At 38.7% G+C, this 19,486-nt stretch overlaps 1 protein-coding gene across 2 annotated transcripts in view; it reads right to left on the bottom strand.

Annotated features, from left to right (window-relative positions):
• Positions 1 to 8,703: 8,703 nt before the first annotated feature.
• Kctd16 (potassium channel tetramerization domain containing 16) overlaps positions 8,704 to 19,486 on the bottom strand; it is a 271,360-nt gene continuing 260,577 nt past the window's right edge. For both annotated transcript variants that reach the window (XM_031365565.1, XM_031365564.1), the window contains exon 3: positions 8,704 to 11,605. In XM_031365565.1, the coding sequence (XP_031221425.1) occupies positions 11,154 to 11,605 (452 nt within the window). In that variant the 3' untranslated portion in view covers positions 8,704 to 11,153. The remainder of the gene's footprint in view (positions 11,606 to 19,486) is intronic.

Here is a 19,486-nt window from a genome sequence, read left to right as displayed (position 1 = left end):
ATTGCATTGGGAAAGAGAAGAGGTTATTTCAATGAGTGTCACTTGGTATATATCAATGTGCGACAAACTGACGCATCATCAAATGGCTCAATGAGGTCAGCAAAAAAAGGAACATGAGCAAGGCCCCTGTCAGTGACCACTCAGTGTTAGTTCCAGCAACGTTTAGCAGCCTCCATGCACTGTGACATCACTTTCAAAGCATCAGAGATGGATGCAAAGAGAAACGTGATAATCCCTGCTGAAAGTATCTGTAGATATCCAGGTGGCCTACTCAGCACAGCCCCAGAGTTGAGAAGGGTCAAGGGGGATGTGAATATTGTGTAAATTGTACATTTAACTTGAACAATTTTTGTAGATGCTGTTGTAGTTGTTTATTGGCTTCTAACTAGTGCTCCACTGGTTAAGATGTGGTGAAGGAGAACTTAATTTCTTTTAAACTTCCTCTCACCATCACAAAGAATCTTTCTTTTATGGACTCTTTTTAGCTGAACACTAGTGCCAACCTAAAGTGTGTCCCACTGGAAGCTGAACCCCTTAACAAGTTTGAGGGGGACTTCTGAAAGGAAGCTCTTGTAAGTCATTGCCTCTCTGTATTTTGAATAGGATGCCATCCCAATAATTGATTAGCCTAGTTCCTTGTACAGCAGAGACAGTAGGGAGCAGTGCTGATCCCTCTATTCCCCAGCCTGCATGCATTCCAGAACTCCGTTGCTACATCATCCCCTAACTTGAGTACAAGATGTTAAGAAAATTCTCCTGATTCATTTCCCTTAAAAAATATAAAAAATAATAAGTGGAAAAATTGCTAGGACAAATTGAAAAAAAAAATTGCACGAAGAAAACAGAAAGACCACATGATGCAAAGCTTCCCTTCCACTCCAAAATGTTGGGAACAAACTATTACTGCAAGAATTCTTGAACTGTGTTAGAAGCTTAAATTTAAAAGCATAAAGAAAAGATATTTTCTTTCCTCGAGCCTTCAACACCACACCTGCAGAGGACTTATGAAGCCCAATTGCTTACCAGTGTGCCCGGGTATCTATCTGGCTCTGTGAGCACTTCGGATAGGTTCCCAGAAAAAGGAGTATTGCTCTATCAACTGAACCTTGGGAAGTAGATTGGCATTGAAGAGTCACACTTTTGTGCTTACAAAATGATCCCAAAAAGCACTGGGGAAGCACACGCAGATTGGCTTCAGACTCCTCTAACATTCTCCCACAATCACCAAAGCACTTGACTCTGACTGGGAAGATAGCTTACATTTTGCCCCAATTTTAGACATTTGGCTCTTCTGTCTATAGAATATCAAAACAAGTTCTGCTCTCTTTTCTTTGGCGCTGCTCTTTCTTCCTCTCGGAGCAACAATTTGGTGCTTGTGTCAACAGGCTGAAACACTTATTGGCAGAAGACTGGAGTGTGTTTGGTTATCACCTCACGTGCCCCAGAGACAGTTTTGGCAGCTATTAATAATAAGCATATTTTAGACTGATTGCTACAACTTTGAAATAATTAAACAGGTAACCAGCTCCACTCTGAATCATGCAGGCCACACAAACCCCAGGATCTAGGAGATGGCAATTTAATCAACAAGTGATGTAATAACATGGGGCTATAAGTTTGTGCTGTCAGTTCATTTTTTTTGATTCTTAAAGATCCTTTCTTTTATTTGGTGGCATTTTGTTTCTTTTTCTTTTGTTTTGTTTCTGAAGTGGACAATTTTGAAACGCATAGTGAAATTCCAACCAATGGTATAGCATTTCTCTAAATATATTTTTGCTTGTTTCCTTGTTTTATTTATAGGTATTTGTGTCATATTCTCTGTATCATTAACAAATATATACATTCATAGTAGAAGAGAATTCTGGAAACCAGAGCTACAATAAACTATCTAGGAAACTAATATAAAATGTAACAATTATTTTCCTAAACTGAAAATTTAAAAGTTTCAAGTTATGTGTTTATGTGTATAATTATGTATAGATATATAGTAATTTATATATACATCTAGATAGATGTACACACATATATACATATATACATGTAATTTATACACCAACACAAGACACACACACACATACACACACACACACATACATACAAATACTCATACATACACACACACACACTTGTATTTCATTGCCATTTCTTTGCTTTCTCTCCCTCTCCTCATCTTAGAAGAGTAATCATGAGATACTATGGGAGGCCAGTGTATTTGTATTTTTTATCTAACTTGGATTTAAGAACCCAAATATTTGCTTAAAAGCCAAAATAAAAAAGCAAAAGGATACATAGACCCATCTATATAAACACATGTGCACAGCTTTTGGAAGTAACTTTGGAAATTTGCCGTGGTACCAGTACACAGAATGGCGAGCAGTCTCAGGTACAGCTCTTTTAATGCTGAAGCCAGCCTGGGGTGAGTATCCCTGAAGACTGGACAGGGTTTCATTAGTTGTGCACTATGACTGTCCCCCACAGAATTCAAAGTGCAAAGTAGAGCCTGGGGCAGAGAGAACTGAGAACTACCTTCCAAATTTGCCTTTTCTTTATTTTCTCTGGATATTGGTTATCTTATTGTAGTTGTAGTTTAAAATAACTCATTCCTTTTAGAGGTGGTGCTGGGCTAGTATCATTCTGGCTACTGGTCCCTTCCAGTAAGAAAGAGAGAAAGAAAGAAAGAAAGAAAGAAAGAAAGAAAGAAAGAAAGAAAGAAAGAAAGGAAGGAAGGAAGGGAGAGAGAGAGAGAGAGAGAGAGAGAGAGAGAAAGGTAGAGAGAGAGAGAAAGAGAGAGAGACAGAGAGACAGAGAGGCAGAGAGAGAGAGAGAGAGAGAGAGAGAGAGAGAAAGGAAGGAAAGAAGGAAGGAAGGAAGGAAGGAAGGAAGAAAAAAGAAACAGGTAAAAGTTCAGAATACAAAAGAGAAACAATTAGATAATAAGGTGGTTAAGTCCACCACCTTTGAGATATAATAAGCCCAGGGAAAACTTGTTTCTGACACTGTGTTTATAGATGTGTATGCTGTGTTTTCTTTCTGAGCTTTATTGAGCTTATCTGTAAGGTGAGCAGAGTGGCAGGGATGCATCATTAGATAATGAAATGATTTAATGAGATAAGATATGTAAAATACTGAGTAGAGTTTCTGACTTGGAAAGACAAATCCTTAATATACATTATTTAAAACTTAATAATGATAATATGTTGATCATATATATATATGTGATAAAAATAGAAAACACACAGAAATAATATGTTTGGGTCATATGAATTCAAGTTCTTTATCCAATATTTGATTTCCTAGTAGTTTATGTTGTTTGTTACAGTGATATTTTCATGGTATCCATTCCACCAATATTTGATGAATGCATATGCAAACAATTAAATGATTGATTGATTGATAGATTTAAACTCTCCAGTCTTTAGTTTCCCTTTGTAATGGGACTATAATAATCCTGCCTTTTTCCTATCACTAATGTTGGTCTGATTAATTTAAAACATATACCAAATTATTTAAGGCCACAAAAGTTTCCTCAGAGAGTCAACAAGTACATACTAGGTGAGGCTCAGCACCCAAGGCTTATGCTGAGGCTTGTCATATCTATAAGAACAGTCAGCATGAAAGCTAGCTCTGGGCAAGTCTATGAAACAATGAAACATACTTTTTTCAATGTGCAAATGCCATCTTCAATGAGTGGCTATTCAACCTAAAGGAATACAGTGTATGATGAGACATTAAAATGATGAAATCTTTGGCCCACTCTGAGCCCTTTTCCCTCTTCCTTGGTTCATATTTAAAACCATGTCATCTACTGTTGATCAGCTCAGAAAGTATTCCAACAGGGCAGTGGAACACAAAGAGGCTTCAAAGTATTTCAGAATGAGCACACTTAACTGTTAGTATGGCTGGCAACATCAACAAAGTACAATCAAGTATAGGAGGCAGAAGGAGTAACCAAGATGTCAGGTACCTGGCTGCCTAAGACACTGCCACTTCCCTATCACAACCCAGGAAAAACATGGCGTATCCCTTCTTCTAAACCTCAGCTCTCATATCTATATAAAGTGATGATTGCTTCGGATATCACACAAAGCCCATAAGCACTTAAGTTGGTGATTGTTGTTCTTCTCTAGCTTGTGCCTTGACCAGGAAGTTTTTGTTTAGTATTGTATTGTTTTGTTTTGTTTTTTTAGACATGGCGCAGAAAGGAAGCTATGGCTTCTAGCAGTAGGAGGGAAGGAACTCAGTTATCTTCAAGGGGCTGGCAACTGGGACTTTGGCCATGTTCCAATGAGTGAGTATATGCACAACACAAACTGGACTTCTACTTTTTTCTTTCTTTCCTTCTTTTTTTATTTTTCTTTGGTGGGGGGAAAGATCAAGGGTGAGAGGATGGACTTAGGAGGAATGGGAAGCAAGGGTGAATGGAGACCATTGTATAGATTTCTCAAATAGTCCATAGAAATATTATGTTGTGAAAAAGAAAAAATAAAGAGAAAAAAAATGCCTTCATTCAGCTTCTCAACTTAGGCAGTATTAACATTTTGGAATAGACAATTCTTTGCTGTGCAGGTCTTTCCTGTCCTCTGGAGGAGTCTTGGCAGCATCTCTCATCTCTACTCATTGAATTCCAGCAGCACCCCTTAGTTATGACAGTCAAAAGTGTCTGCAGGTATTGCCAAACACTACTGGGCAACAAAGTCATCACCAGTTGATAAGAACTGCCTTAAATGCATACAGCCTATGCAAATCAAATGAATTTCTAAAATAGTTTGTCTACGTAAAAGGGTAAATCACTGACCTCTGGAGAAAAAACTGTTAATGGCCAAAATGAATTCTAGCTTAGCTTGCTCCAAAATATTCTTCCAGATTGCAGTTGTAGGGCTGTAGCACTTACCTAGCATGCACTAGGTCCTAGGTTCAATCCTAACATTATATTCTTTTTCTTTCTGTTTTGTTTGTTTCTTTGTTTTTTATGTAATGTGATATCTTTGACTCTACACCCAATGACAGGGAGAAGATCTACCCTCATCCTTGACATGTGATAGTTTGGTACCATATTATGGGGCCATTATCATTTAGTCAACATTGTCAATGACAATCTATTGTTCAGAATTAAAAATCTATTACACTTTTTAAAGCAGAGACTTTTTTTCTGTGTGCTCACATGAATAATGACCACTGGCCTACAAGGCCTAACAAGAACATAAAAACAGTACACATGTGCATACTCCCAGACCATGTACATCACTTTGCAATACATCAGTTCTGGTTCTACTTCCCTTGGTGATGGATGGAGCCAATATTAGCAAAAAGACAGAATCTGATGTTTTGTTGTTTTTTATTGTGCAATTTCGGGTAAATAGCTAAAGATTCACTCTAAGGATAACCTAACAAGACAGGGCAGATGACAGAAGTCAAACTCACTAAATCCCTAGTTAGCCTCTAAGTGCTTTCACGAGGCTGATTAACAGGAAAATTGCCCCTACCCTCCTCCAGGACATGCCATGTGATAATGCTGGGTTGGGGAACATTTTGTTCTTTATCTTTTTAATAATAGTTTCCCTAAATAAACCATGGTTGACATTCTAGGACTTAAAATTCATTACCCAATTAACAATGAAATTTGTTCACAAACAAGAGGAACACCACCAAAAAAAAAAAAAAAGGTTAGGACATTGGGTCAATAAAGGCATCCTCTTCTTTCAGGGCAGATCAAGGAAAGCAATGGACTGAAACTCATGGAAGTGTGTTCTCTCTCTCTCTCTCTCTCTCTCTCTCTCTCTCTCTCTCTCTCTCTCTCTCTCTCCCTCTCTCTCTCTCTCTCTCTGTGTGTTTGTGAAGAGAGAGAGATAGAGACAGAAACAGACAGAGATTTTGGCATGCCCATCTTTTCAGGTAGACTGACTGGGAAAAATTATAGCATATCACTTTGTGTTCTTACACTTGGACTATCACCATTTTAAATTCCCTCTGTCCTTTCTCTTGTGCTTATTCTTATACATGTGTTTTTGTTTCACACTTATTATTAAGGCTATGGTTCAAAATCTCCATTATCCATGAGCCTCATGAGCCTCATCCTGCTTGAGTCAAATTGGACAAAGCAAGCAATTCAATGGTTCAAGATTGTATTGATTCAACAGCTGAATTCTTTCATTATCCCACATTTGCTTTGGTGGTATCTGTATATTTCATCAATGGAACCATCTTTGGGGCAACATGTTCATTAAATTATGGATTGTTTTCTGACTCCGTTGACCCAGACTGAGTAATGAAATGAACAGCTGGCCCTGGAAAAAAAAACCATTACTTTCATTCCACGTTAGGTATCATTAGAGTAGTCCTTACTCAGAGATGTTCCTCCTCCACCCAGGGTAAAGCTAAAATGAGAAAGGCTTTCTGATTGAGGAGTGGGAGTCCAAGGGATAAAGGATAAGGCTGTAATGATGTGATTTAGGCTTTTATACTCCAAAAAAAGGCACAAACATAGAGTTTTTGGGAGGGAGACTTTGGTTGGAAGGCACGTGAAATGATGAAGGGAGTTTGAAAACACATTGTACCTTAGTCCCAGAATGTGATTTCTAAGACAGTGAATGGTGTGTGCTCTGACTACATGCTAACTTCCCCTTAGTGCCTCAACAGCAACTTCTCCAAGTAGGGTCCTTGGACTATCAAGATGAGTAAAGACACTATATCAAATTGCAGATTCCTTGGCCCTGCTTCAAGTTTTATGAATCTGACACTTTGAAGTCAGTGTAAGGGAATCTCCTTTTCAGAAAGTGCCCAAATGAATTTAGTGTGTGCATGATGACTAGAGCTTCTCTAACTTTTTCAGCAGTGGTCATTGGAGAGAAAAAAAATCCCCTTTCCAATGCCCATAGCAGAATGAGAAGAATAGATATTTCAAAACAAATATTGTGGTTGATCACAAGGCGGTGATTACTAAAGGGCATAGGGAACTGGAACCAGTTTATATGGAACCAGAATGATGGGGGCAATTTTAAGTCAAACTCATTCCAGAATGTTTTATTTCCTCTAATTTCTTTGCAGATATCCATCATTGTACAGTCTCTTATCAATGACATCTAACTCCATTGTAGCTCCAAATACATATTGCTCACTCTAATTCTTTCTCTAGTGCGTTATTTTGATACTATAAGAGAAAATAAATAAATAAACTGGAACAGTAGGCCATCAAGATTGCAAGATGCCAACAATACCAAGACATTAAAGAGAGAAATGGCCCATGCTAGAACCTATAACTCTGCATGCAAATTGGCAAAGACATTTATCTGCCACAAAGTCATCAGGGGGAAAATAATTCCCTTCATTTTTCCTTAGAAAATTATTATGCCAAGTAGAGCTGACAAAGAATTTATCCTATAAGTTCACAGAAAATATCTTATTAATTCTAGCAAAGATCAAACATAGGATAACATTACTCAAATTTTGTGACAATGTATCCAGTGGTTAAGAATTCTAAAACTTGGCTTTTCTGGGTTAGTCTACACTAGACAAGAAATGGAGGAGTTGAAGTGATAGCAAATAAAAGTTCATGAGAACCAAATTTTGACTTCCATTGTAGGAAATGCAGTGCAGAAATTTTTCAAACTACTCTCCCTGTCATTTCTCCCCACTATTCCCACCCCTTGTAGCATGTTCTCAGCAATGTAAAAGGACACTCAGAACTGTGGAGAGTCTAGAGAAAGAAACGTAACCCAGAAGAATATGCAGCAATGGCTAAGAGAATGAATAATGATCAGGCACCTGCCATTCATGGGAAGGGATGTGTCTGAATCAATTAAGGCCAACTAACTACATGGATAGTTCAAGTGTTTCTCTACAGTTAGCTGGAACAGACATCCCACTATGGAAGCATGTGTGTCATTTCACTCTTCCTCCATTTTAGAAACTCATCACACATGCATTTTCCTGGAAGATCGGTATGCTTCATACAGAGCTCCACACAGCATACTTTGGAAGCCATCTGACTGGGTCCCTCACTACTATCCATCAGTGCCTTGACTTTTTTTTTTTTTGAGCAGTGGAAGAGAATAATTATGTTAACCTTTATAGTTTCTTTTTCCCACTGCTGTTTGCCATACAATATAACTCAATAATGGGTTGGAGGACTTTATAATATGTCCAGGTAAGGAATGTGGCTCTGACTTCAGGAGATTCATATCCATTTAGGGAATGACTACCCTAACTTTTGTGGATTTAGCCTTCTTAGGATTCTCAGAAGGCAGCCCATACTAAGGCTTTTTACATGTCAGGTTTCAGTAGGATACTTATGTTAACACTTTTATTTTCCTTTTAGTATAAATAGCCTAGTACTAGAGAGAATGGTACTTCCTAGCACTATTCATTTCTTGATATCAGCAATGAACATCCCCTGTCAAAACCCACAAGAAGAACTGAAATTGATGTAATACTATGCTGTCCATGACTGAGGTTAAGGCTCTGAATCCAGGAATAGCAGATAGTTTATTTTCATGGCTCATTTAGCCAAGGGTCATTTCCAGGGTAGTGAAGACTACAGGGAGCATGCTGGATGATTTCACTCGGAAAGGGACCACCTAAGCCTTGATGTCCCTGATGCCTTCTCAAAGACTTCTACTGACCCAGGCTCTATTCCTGAAGATGTCAATAGCCCCATCCATGAATATCTTGCCTTTTCTTTTTCTGTTTAAATTTTTTACCATGGGGTAGGTGCCACTTTACAGGTAGGCCAAAATGAAAGTGATATGTTGTTGTTTTCAACAGATTTCTACTGCTAAGCTTGTTCATCATGGGTACAAAGAGTACCTGTGAAGGAAGAGAAAAAGCCACAACAACAAAGCCTTCAGGACAATGCTACAATACTTTGGGTACAGCACTGTATTTCCTATTTGAAGACTCTAGTAGAAGCTGTAGGTCAATGGCCAGACCAATTCTTGAGTGTCTCAATACCATTAGGATTATGGTTGAAATTTTAAGTACTTGAAACTTTGGCCAATTTATTCAAATCTCATATTCTCTGGAAGCCCTTTAAATGATTCAGTCAATGATGGCCTGGTCAACAATTCACTTTCAGTGTCTTCTTGAGCCATTAAGATCCATGATGCTTCACAATATCTTCCATAATAACTATGAGAGTATTTTTGATGTACCATCAAGAAACATTGAGAGGATAAATGATGCATTAATAGGATTTACACACAAAGCTATCTATCAACTATCTGCTAAACTATCAATATGCAAAAGAACACTTTCATAAATGATAATTTTCCTGGCCACTCAGCACCTCAAGGAAATTTTCTTTTTCACTTAAATAGAATTTTAAACTTCACTTGAAGCATCAGGACAAGAAAATATTGCCTTATCCTATTATCCACCTGTGTAGTCAAGAATTATAAAAAATTCAGAAAGACAATCACATACTAATGGGCACTAATAAATCAAGGAGGAGGTTCTTAAATAATAAATGTGCCTCAATGAAAGTTTTCAGAAAGAAGAAACTGGTTACTAGATTTTTCTTCTATAAAAACATTGTCTGATTGCCTTTATTACTTGTGCTAACCATACACACATGCACACAATGACACATGGGCACATGCGTATGCACACACACACTCACACAAAACAAAAAAAAAATAGGAATTCTTGGCACACACTAGTGATAAATCATCTTTTCAGTTACCACTGAGATATATGAGGAATGCTGAAAATTAAAAGTTGTCTTTGGACATTCTTTTAACACAAGTGAACAAAAGAACTACTGGCAGATTAATAGAAGACAGAGTCACATGTATAGACAGTATTAACAATTTCTTTTGGATGGTATCTATACAGGTCAGGAATATTTTTTAAAAGTTTAAAAAATCAAATTAGTAACTTTTATGTTCCAGCTACCCACTTGGGTCATTATAGACACTGTAGAAATTATACAACTAAACCATAGTAGGACCACAGCCAAACCCCGGGATTCCAAAGATATCCAAACCTGGCTCCAATAAGCAATAGTGTACAGGTGTAGTTTAAAGTTTGCATGGGAAATTAAGAAGTACGTAGAGGCACAAATCCTCCAAAACAAGTGAACAGAGGCTGGATGCGTAGCTTCACAACCGATAAAGATGCAGAGAATTTGCCTGGATTACAACAAAGGCCTCTTTAATAAAATGTGGGCCAGTTAAAACTCTGAATCAGCTAGAGAAAGGTGGGTCGGTCATTCCAATAAGAATGGAGAAGGCTGAGGGGCGTCTCAATGCTGTTTGTGGATATGACTGTTGGTCTGTCTCTTAAATATCAACAGGGTTAGACTAGCTCATCTCACTGGCTCCTCATGTAGGGAAAGAACACAATAATTCGAAAGAGCCTGAGGGTATTTATTTCAAAATAAGAAGGAGAATTTGTTGATGATGGGGGCCTGTTCAGCTTTAGAAAGTGTTGCCAAGGGAGGCTGGGAAATCTGCCCGGGAGGGTTTTAATAAATAGGCAGAGGCTTTGTTGTCTGAAGTGCTCTTGTAGGGGCAGCTGACAGTAAGGTGTTAGCCCTCTCCTGTCCCCCTGGGTCATGTGCATTCTTTGTGCATATATACAGACATATACTGTGCTTGTGTCAGAAACGCTCATGCATACAAAGTCAATAGAACCTGGCACATAGAGATTTTAGTGAAAAATCCTACAAATCTGCCGTTCTCCCCTCACCCCATAAACAAAAGGGAAGGGAAAGGATAATTTCTTAACATATGCCACTGGGTTATATCTCCTTCACCTGTCCATCCTGCGTCAAGGGAAGGAGGCAGAAAATGAGAGTAAACAAAACAAAACAAAACAAAACAAACAAAAAAACCTAGTTTGGGATCGATGGACTCCCAAAGCCTGTGAGCTACTCACACGTAGCTGGTTCTCCTTGCATCTTAAGATCCCCAGCACATGGGACCAAGTAAATAAAAGACAACGGACAACAACGTAAGAGCTCGCTTCCGGTTCCACATCTAGAAAGAAATCTACCCTGTGGATTTACACGTTAAGGTGAGCTAGGCAAAGTAGGCAGTAGTACATCAATGGACATTGTGTTCTAACAAATGTGGATCGTTAGTTGTTATTTTTTCCTTTAACATATGTCTTCCTTTTAGGGGGTTTATTTCAAAGTGGTGACTACCGGCAGCCCTCCCCTATAGATGGTACTTCCGTAAAAGTTCAGACTGCCAAGGATGTTTTCTCTCAGGGAATCGATCTGGAATTTTTATCTTCAGGAAATCCTGGATACATTTCTCCAGCTCTTCCTCGATGGAGAGCTTTTCCTTCGCAGCTTTCTTTTTGCTGCTTATGTTCGACTCCCTGGAGCCTGAGGTCAGAGTCCGGAGCAGGTCACTTTTCCGCCTCATCTCAGACTGTTGGATCAGCTGCACTGGGCCTTTCTTGATGGGCCTGTCCAGTGTCTGGATGTTGCTCTGGCGAGTTACGGGCCCACAGATCACCGTCTCCTGGGGAGAGCTGGCCTCTGACTGGCTGTCACAGCTGGAAGTAGAGAGATCATTGCAGGAGGTCCCGCTCTCCCCTTTGTCTCCCTTGCCATTCTTGCAGCAGCAATCACAATGAGATGAGGACCACCTGGAAGGCTCACCTGCAAGACACAGACAAAAAAAAAAAACAAAAAAAAAAAAAAACCATATGTCAGAAACTCAGAGTGATGAAGCTGCAGAACACACACACTAGTACTCAGAGAACACAGGTGATTCACAACACCAACAGCCAGATGCTAAGTCATCCATTACTTAACAGCAGACTGCAATATGGTATCATGTGTAAGACTACCCTACCGCCACAGGCCCAGGCAGAAATACCCAGGTAGACCATATATCAACCGAGGCATCTGGCAGACCCAAAGTTTTACGACTTCAGTTCTATCAGCAGTAAGATCAAGATAATAAATTTCTTATTACCTGGACTCTTAGGGGTGATTTAGATGAGATAAGCAAAATGGAGTGGGTGGCATATAGTAATCTCAGAAAATGCTTGCCAATTATACAGGGGTAACATTAAGCCCTCATTGAAAGCTCTGTCTCATAGCAGTCAGGATCTCAGAGGAGACTCTGTATAAGAATGCAGTGGTCAGTGAAGAGGGCTCTGGACAGCCCCTGCATCTCATTGGTCTTCCACCATCCTGTAAGCCCAGCAGCTCCACTTAGCACTTACACATGGAAAGACTAAGACCCATAGAGCTTAACAACCTTGCCATAGTTTGAATAGTTTGCTCATGAAACAGCTGGGCTTTGAATACAGATGTCCCAAGTATTTTAACTGCTTCCTAAAACAATTTGCCTGTCTGTAAAATTCTTGATTCTGGGAATACCATTCAGGTGTGAATTTCCTGCTCATCCTTCCTAAAAAATGTTTGCCTCCCAACAGGTACAGCTATACCTTTTAAGTACCCTAACTATTACATACTAAGCCACCATCTTCCTAACATAGACACGGTCAAGTCGTTGTACTTCTAATGAATCACCCAAGGGATAGCACAGAAACTCCACAGCACATAGCATCTTGGTAATAATTTCAAAGCATCTGGATCTAACCATGCCTGAAGCTAGTCTTTTCAGTTATATGATCCATTACATTCCCTTTCTTATTTAAGCCAATGAGAGTCCTTCTGTCCCTATTCTCTAAGTCTTGACTCCTAAAATTAAGTTCAGCAGTTTGCAAGCATAGCAATTTTTTTTTTTTAGGTACATAGTTAGTGAATGCATAAATTTTGACAAATCCACAATCATGACAAAAAAAGAACATAAGATATGGCCCCTAGTCTTCCAGTCTGGACAGCCTAGCCCCTCTGATCATATATAACAGGCTGGACATTTCAATTCAGCCACTTCACTGATGCCATAAAAATATGAAGGAAGACTAATACCTTTATGATATTATAATAATAGAGATACAATGAAACATTTTATTTTTTTTATAGACATCCACTTTTGATTTCACTATGTATTATTCTCATAAAGAATAGGCATCATTATAAAAAATACTAGTTCATTGCCATTTCTAATATGGTCAAAGTAGAAATGAAACTATTTAAAAAAAGTCACTCCTTGACTTCTTCTATAATGTCTATATTTTATATATACAAATAATTTTCACATATGGCAACTTGTCATATTCTTTCCAGAGGAAGTAAAACTATTTTTTTTAATAATTCACAACCCCAGAATACCTATCTCTTACTCACTCATTCAAGTCACTTTCTACCACAGGGCTGAGTAATCATTGCACTTCTATAGCCATTAAATTAAATCAGCAATCCAATTAGCCAAACGGAATCCTAATAGCAGAGATGCTACAGCCATTCTCAGTTACTGCAAACAAATATCCTCTATGCAACAGAGAAACGACTCAACATGAACCAGCCAGAGACTGGAAATATCTGCAAGGATAAAAGCCTTTGGCCTCACAGAGGAAATGGAGGGGAGTATTTGTCACCTCCAGTCAGCAGAATCTGCCTAGGCAGCCTGAAAACAGGGTCGTTCTTGTGCTAATAGGACTCAAAGCAGATTGGTTCCAATAAAGTGGACTACATAAAAGTAACCACATCAGATCAGAGTTCATCTAACTTGGTCCATTGGAGAATGTTTAGAAATTAAATTTAATGTGGAGAAAAAGAAGAAAGATAAGGAAGGGAAATACAGAAAGGGTGGGGTGTGCACACATATTTTTCTGGAACATACTTATCTATTATCTTAAGACAAGGTGCCAAAATACTTTTGCCATAAGACCTGATTAGACAATAAACTGTATGTTCTTCCCCAGCAATTCTCTTTCCCAAGGAAGTCCCTCCAGTCACCAGATTCCAAATGAACCTTGAGTCTTCCTAAAGACCTTTTAACACTACCCAAACCATATCTGATGGATCCCAGGGTACTCATGTGCAACCTCACACTGCAGAGGAAGCCAGGGACCTGGCACTACTACAGCTTGCCTCCCAAAGCTGCTGGCAATTAAGTGCTGTCTGGGATTCTCCAGCTTCCAGGAAAATGGGAGTTTTACCTTCCATTTGTTCAGGGCCCTATCACTCTTAAAAGAAAAATGGACAACTTAATTTTAGTGCATCTTGTCACAATACTACGCATCTCAATATTCCACAAGAATATTTAAATATTTTAGGGTTTGAGCAAGATAATTCATAAAATAGCTACTGAAGTCTATATGTTATTTCAAAATCCAGGAAGATGGTGGGATTGATGCAGCTCAGATAGAGCCAATACGAAATTTGAAAATTAAACACAGAAGTTCATCATCTTCTTCTTGGAAGAACTACCTTCATCCCAAGAATAACTCAAGCAGGGGTACGAAATTAGGATAGAGGGGGCTGCAAGCACAGTGCCCTTTGCACCCTTTGCTGTGGCACTCCTTCTGAGGCATGCTCGCAAACATTAAGAAATCTTGAAAGATCTATCAAAGGTCAGTTCTGTAAGGTAATATATTCTAGGATCTTCCCAATTATAGAGAACAGAAATACCCTAAATACATGGGTGCTTCAAACTAAACGCATTCACTTCTAAATTGTGAGGTTTCAACACTGGTTAGAAGTCTTGTCACTGAGCAAGAAAGGGGATTCCAGTTGATTGGACAAATGAGGAAAGAAAGCAATTCCATTCAAAGAGAAGTCTACCTTAATAATATTAAAAAGAAAAACATTCATTACTTTTTGGAGTTTATTAATTAATTGTTGGACCTAATGGTTGATATCATTTTGGTTTTGAATAAGCTATTTCTGAACGTGAGGACTTCTGTGACAATTTTGATGTCTGGCACATAATGGAACTTTGATAAATGTCTAATGAATGAACAAATGTGCTAAAAATGTACATTCAGATATTTCAACTTGAAAACATAACAGAAAAGATCTTAGGCTCCAGCATCAGGCACCACAATTTGATAGCTATGGGTTTTTGGATAATTTGAAATCTCCAAGAATCATCTGAAAAATAAATAAACTAATGCTTCTTCTGACAGATGTTTGAAGGAAATGAAATGAAATCAGAGATGTAAATAATGTCTCAGCCTGTAACACAAAATACTCCATTCATTTATATATTTTGGCTATAGGGCAAGCCAGACCCCAATCTGCATAAATACTCCAACTAGAAATTTGACTGATAAGATGATGATTCCTCTACACATGTACTGTAATCAATATTTACTGATGACTCAAGTGTTTCATTAGGAAAAACACTCCAGATATACCTGGACACAGAAGGGCAATGTTTATTGAGTGCCTGGTAATGTTTCCTTGGCACTGGGATGGAGAGTCACCATAAGCACAGAGAGCATCTGACAGATAACATGCGATGAGCCATCTCCCTGGAGACAAGTGTTCCAATGCAGGACTCAAAAATTAACAAATAGTGCAGTGGTGGTGCACACCTTCAATCCTAGCACTTGGAAGGCAGAGGCAGGTAGATTTCTGAGTTCGAGGCCAGCCTGGTCTACAGAGTGAGTTCCAGGACAGCTAGAACTATATAGAGAAACCCTGTCTCAAAACTGCCTCCCCCCCAAAAAAGTTAACAAGTAGATGAGTCCTCTAGTATAAAATTGTACTGGAACTATTTAAAAGCAGGACAGGAAGATATTTGTATTTTCAATTAAATGCAGGGAATGAGGGGATGTGGGAAAATCAGTTTTCCAAATGTCTACATCCAAATATTTGATCATCTTACATCTTGGCAATATTAAGAACCAATCAGGCAGATGGTATGACCAAGGTGTTCCAGCTTCCACAGAGCCCTTAGTGGAGTAGTTCTTACTGGTAAGAAGCAAGAGAGGAAAGACTACAAAATATGCCTCCTCCATGAAAAATTCAAGGCCAGCTGAGTGAGGCATGACTTAGCAAACTCACAAAGTGCTTATGCATTTTTAACACAGGCATCTCTGTAATCTACCCACACTTCAAATTCTTCACCTGCTAATGGCTGTGAGTACAATGTAGTACATTACAGAGGCAGCTGGAAGAGCTGGTGGTCCATGACTCCTCCATCAATGATGTAGGAGCCTGCCAGTCTGGGTGAGAGGTGGCCAGATTTAATTTTATCAAGGCTGCTAAAAGACACTCTTGGTTTCACAGTTGAAAAGTCAATAATGAGCAAATTGATGTTTTTTTTCTAATCCCTATAACCTTTGAAAACATATTGAATAATAGAGATTAGGAATAGGCAGATTGTGCAAGCTTCCAGGCAAAACAGAGTCCTTAAACTTGACAATCATCATTTCTTTCATAGACCTTTCCACACAAGGGCATTTGGTATTATGTAGGCCCAGCTGGAAGGTCTATTTAACAGGTGGTATATATGAGCAAGAAAAGATAATAAAGCCATCCACACATCAGCCAAGAAAGCAGACACTCCACCAGTAATCTTAACAAGGAGAAGACAATAAAAGGTGACCAGATGCAGAGGGGCAGGATAAAACTGACACTCCACAAAATGGTGAGAAAGATTGGGGGTCACAGCTACTGGCCTCTTATCTGCAAAGACATATTAGAAGAGCATGCAAATGTAAGGCCTAAAAACTCAGAAGAGGGATCCGCTGGAGGACGGTCCAGACGCCCGAGGAAAGACTGATGCACTGCTGGTGGAGGCCTGGCAGAGGACCCGACAGAGCACCTAACAGAGATACATGACCTCTGAGGATCAGGAAGGAGCGACAACTACTAGAGTCAATGGCTCAAGGGCAAAGCATAGCAGATACAACTTGAAACAAGCCAGGGGTCCTTCCCAGACACATGTCTTTGTTCAGCTTTCCTTCAGCATCCCCTACTGACAAAAATCTAACAGGGAGTCAGCCGAGTAAATGAAGAGTGTCCTTGGGTGATTGTTTTGTCTGTATCGACACAACTTATGTATTTGGTAATGTCCAGACATACCTTTCTTCCTCAGGCTTTGAACCCGTTAGGTTTTAGAGCAAGGCAGTAATGTGAGTAAAGCTGGTAATCCTGTACTTTGACTCCCTGGTGGAGTGTTTTGCTCTTTTAAGCAGCTTGTAATAACACAATTATTCTACTTTCAAGGACTATTTGCTCTTTGATTGCTTTCTTTCTCATTTTATTTCATTTTAGCTTCCCCCCTCTTTTCTTTTAGGGTCATATTGATAACTCTAACCCCCAAAGTTATTATTATTCATACAATTGAAGTTCTGGCCCATACCAACTTTTTTCCTACCAGCCTCCATTCATCCTAGAGATTTGCTTTCATGCTTTTCTTCAACTTTTCTTGTGAACTAGAACATATCTCCTGTGACCCAGCAAATGGCTTAATCAATACCTAGTCCACAAAGAGAGGATTCATGGCCCTGGTGTGAATAGAGTTCCATAACATTATGACCACAGTGGGTGATGCAGGCCCGGTGTGTGAGTCAGCCTAGGTGGATCCGAGCCCTCACTGGGACTGTTCTGCTGGAACATATGGGTCATAAACGCTGTCTTCTGTGGGAGGTTGCCAAACTAGGAAAATGTGAGTCCAATAGCCATCTTTCCACACCAGCTGGGGAAGACATTTAGGGAGCAGGGAGACAGGAAAAGCTGAGAAAGAGAGAGAAACGGCCAAACACTTAGCAGAATCTCAATTTGGCCCCAGGGATAGATTTATAATTTTATAGGCCTGAAAATTCCCTTTTTGCTTAATCTAGTAATTTCTGAAGCTTATAACAAGATTCTTGAATGCTCTATCAAACTCATATTAGTACACTTAATATCTATTAACTTTGCCTATTTTATCATCTGAATGTGCACGCACACACACAATCCCATCACGGATGATTCAGAAGGTGAGAAATACTACTATTGCAAAGGTGTCTTGAGAATGACTTGTTTCTCCTCTGGGTGGGCTCTTGGTTACCTCATTATCCCTAACAAATCTAAATAATATTTAAAGCAACAAAACTAAATCTACATTACCATCTGTTTGCAAAGGAACTACAGTCAGGAACAAGGTCACAGCTATCCCATAAAATCAATAACTAATAAGGAAATTTGCCATCATCATCATCTAAAAATAATTGATTGAGGACTCCATAAGTGTCAGTTAATTATTGAGCTCAACAGTTGCCATAATGTATTTTCATAATAAGCCACTAAATATGCTAGTTTTCTTTGCTTTCTATGAAGAATACAGTTTAAAGTAAAAATTAATGCAATCTGAATGTTATAGGCTTGAGAAATGGAAAACATTCAAACCAAAATCTTGTTTTTTTAAATCCAATCTCTCTGTATGTGGGGGTCTCTCTCTCTTTCCTTCTAATTCTCTCTTTCTTTCACACATACACACATAAATTCTGTAAGATATATTTGTATCAACAGGCTGAAAAGCTTAAACGGTTGATTGTCTCCCATGTTCATCCTAGAGGCTGCCTTCAACAACACATCTAAAACACACCTAACTTAGAATAACTTGAAAAGTCTCCATGGTCTTGGATCTTTCATGCTTATATTTGTGGAAGAAATTTAATCTCCTTCCCTCCAGGTCACTTGAAATATTGGTACAGGACTAACTTAAACATAAAGTATATTGGTCTTCTTGCTGGTGTGTGGGATAGTTCATATTCTATTTCATGTATTATCTTACTGAGGTTGCTCTGATCATAATAAACAGTGTTTGAAATGTGCACTTAATTGGGTCATGAAAAAGCCCTTTGTGACATAATAAAGATATAGTATTTGCTAATGCTGCTCAATAAATATTAAAGAGTCAAACACTACATGATATCTTCTCAAGGTGGAGCATAAGACAATAACACAATCATTTTGTGGACAAATGCAGACCTAAATTTCTGTTGTTTCAAAGAGTTATCTTATTTTAGAACTAGAGAATCCATGGATCTTCTGAGCAACACAGATGAAATATAAGAACTGTCACAAAACATGCATGAGTCATGCATCACTCTGAAAGGAAGTCAGCATTAAGCAGAGAACCTTGAGAGCAGGAGATGCTCTCATGAGAAATCCAGCAAGGAGAAGATTCAGAGCCCAGATCACAGAAAGAGTTCAGAGTCAGCATTTCAGAAAGATGGGCAGAAACCTAAAGAGCACTATGGGAATCTGCCCAGAGCCAGGAGAAGGACCTGGGCCAACAGACTTGGAGGCCAGTTTTGTGGAGAACCCAGCTTTGGCCCATACCATAGATACCACTGGGATGATGTGACCTGGGGACAAAATTTGGATAAATCAAATCCAAATGGAGAGTATTTTAAATCTAAATAGTCTATCTCTGGAATAGAAAGAAGAGGAATAATGCTCTCTAGGAGTGATTTGAAAAAAGAGGATTATTTTTCCATCTTCTGAGATCTTCTTCAATTTCCTTCTTCAGAGACTTGAAGTTCTTGTCAAACAGATCTTTTACTTGCTTAGTTAGAGTCACACCAAGATATTTTATATTATTTGAAACTATTGTGAAGGGTGTTGCTTCCCTAAATTCTTGTTTTGTTTTTTTTTGTTTTTGTTTTTGTTTTTTTTGTTTGT

This window comes from Mastomys coucha, unplaced genomic scaffold, assembly GCF_008632895.1.
Source record: "Mastomys coucha isolate ucsf_1 unplaced genomic scaffold, UCSF_Mcou_1 pScaffold13, whole genome shotgun sequence".
In the NCBI taxonomy this organism is placed as follows: Eukaryota; Metazoa; Chordata; class Mammalia; order Rodentia; family Muridae; genus Mastomys; species Mastomys coucha.
Note: the sequence above shows the minus strand (reverse complement) of the source record. Positions and strands in the feature narration are given on the sequence as shown.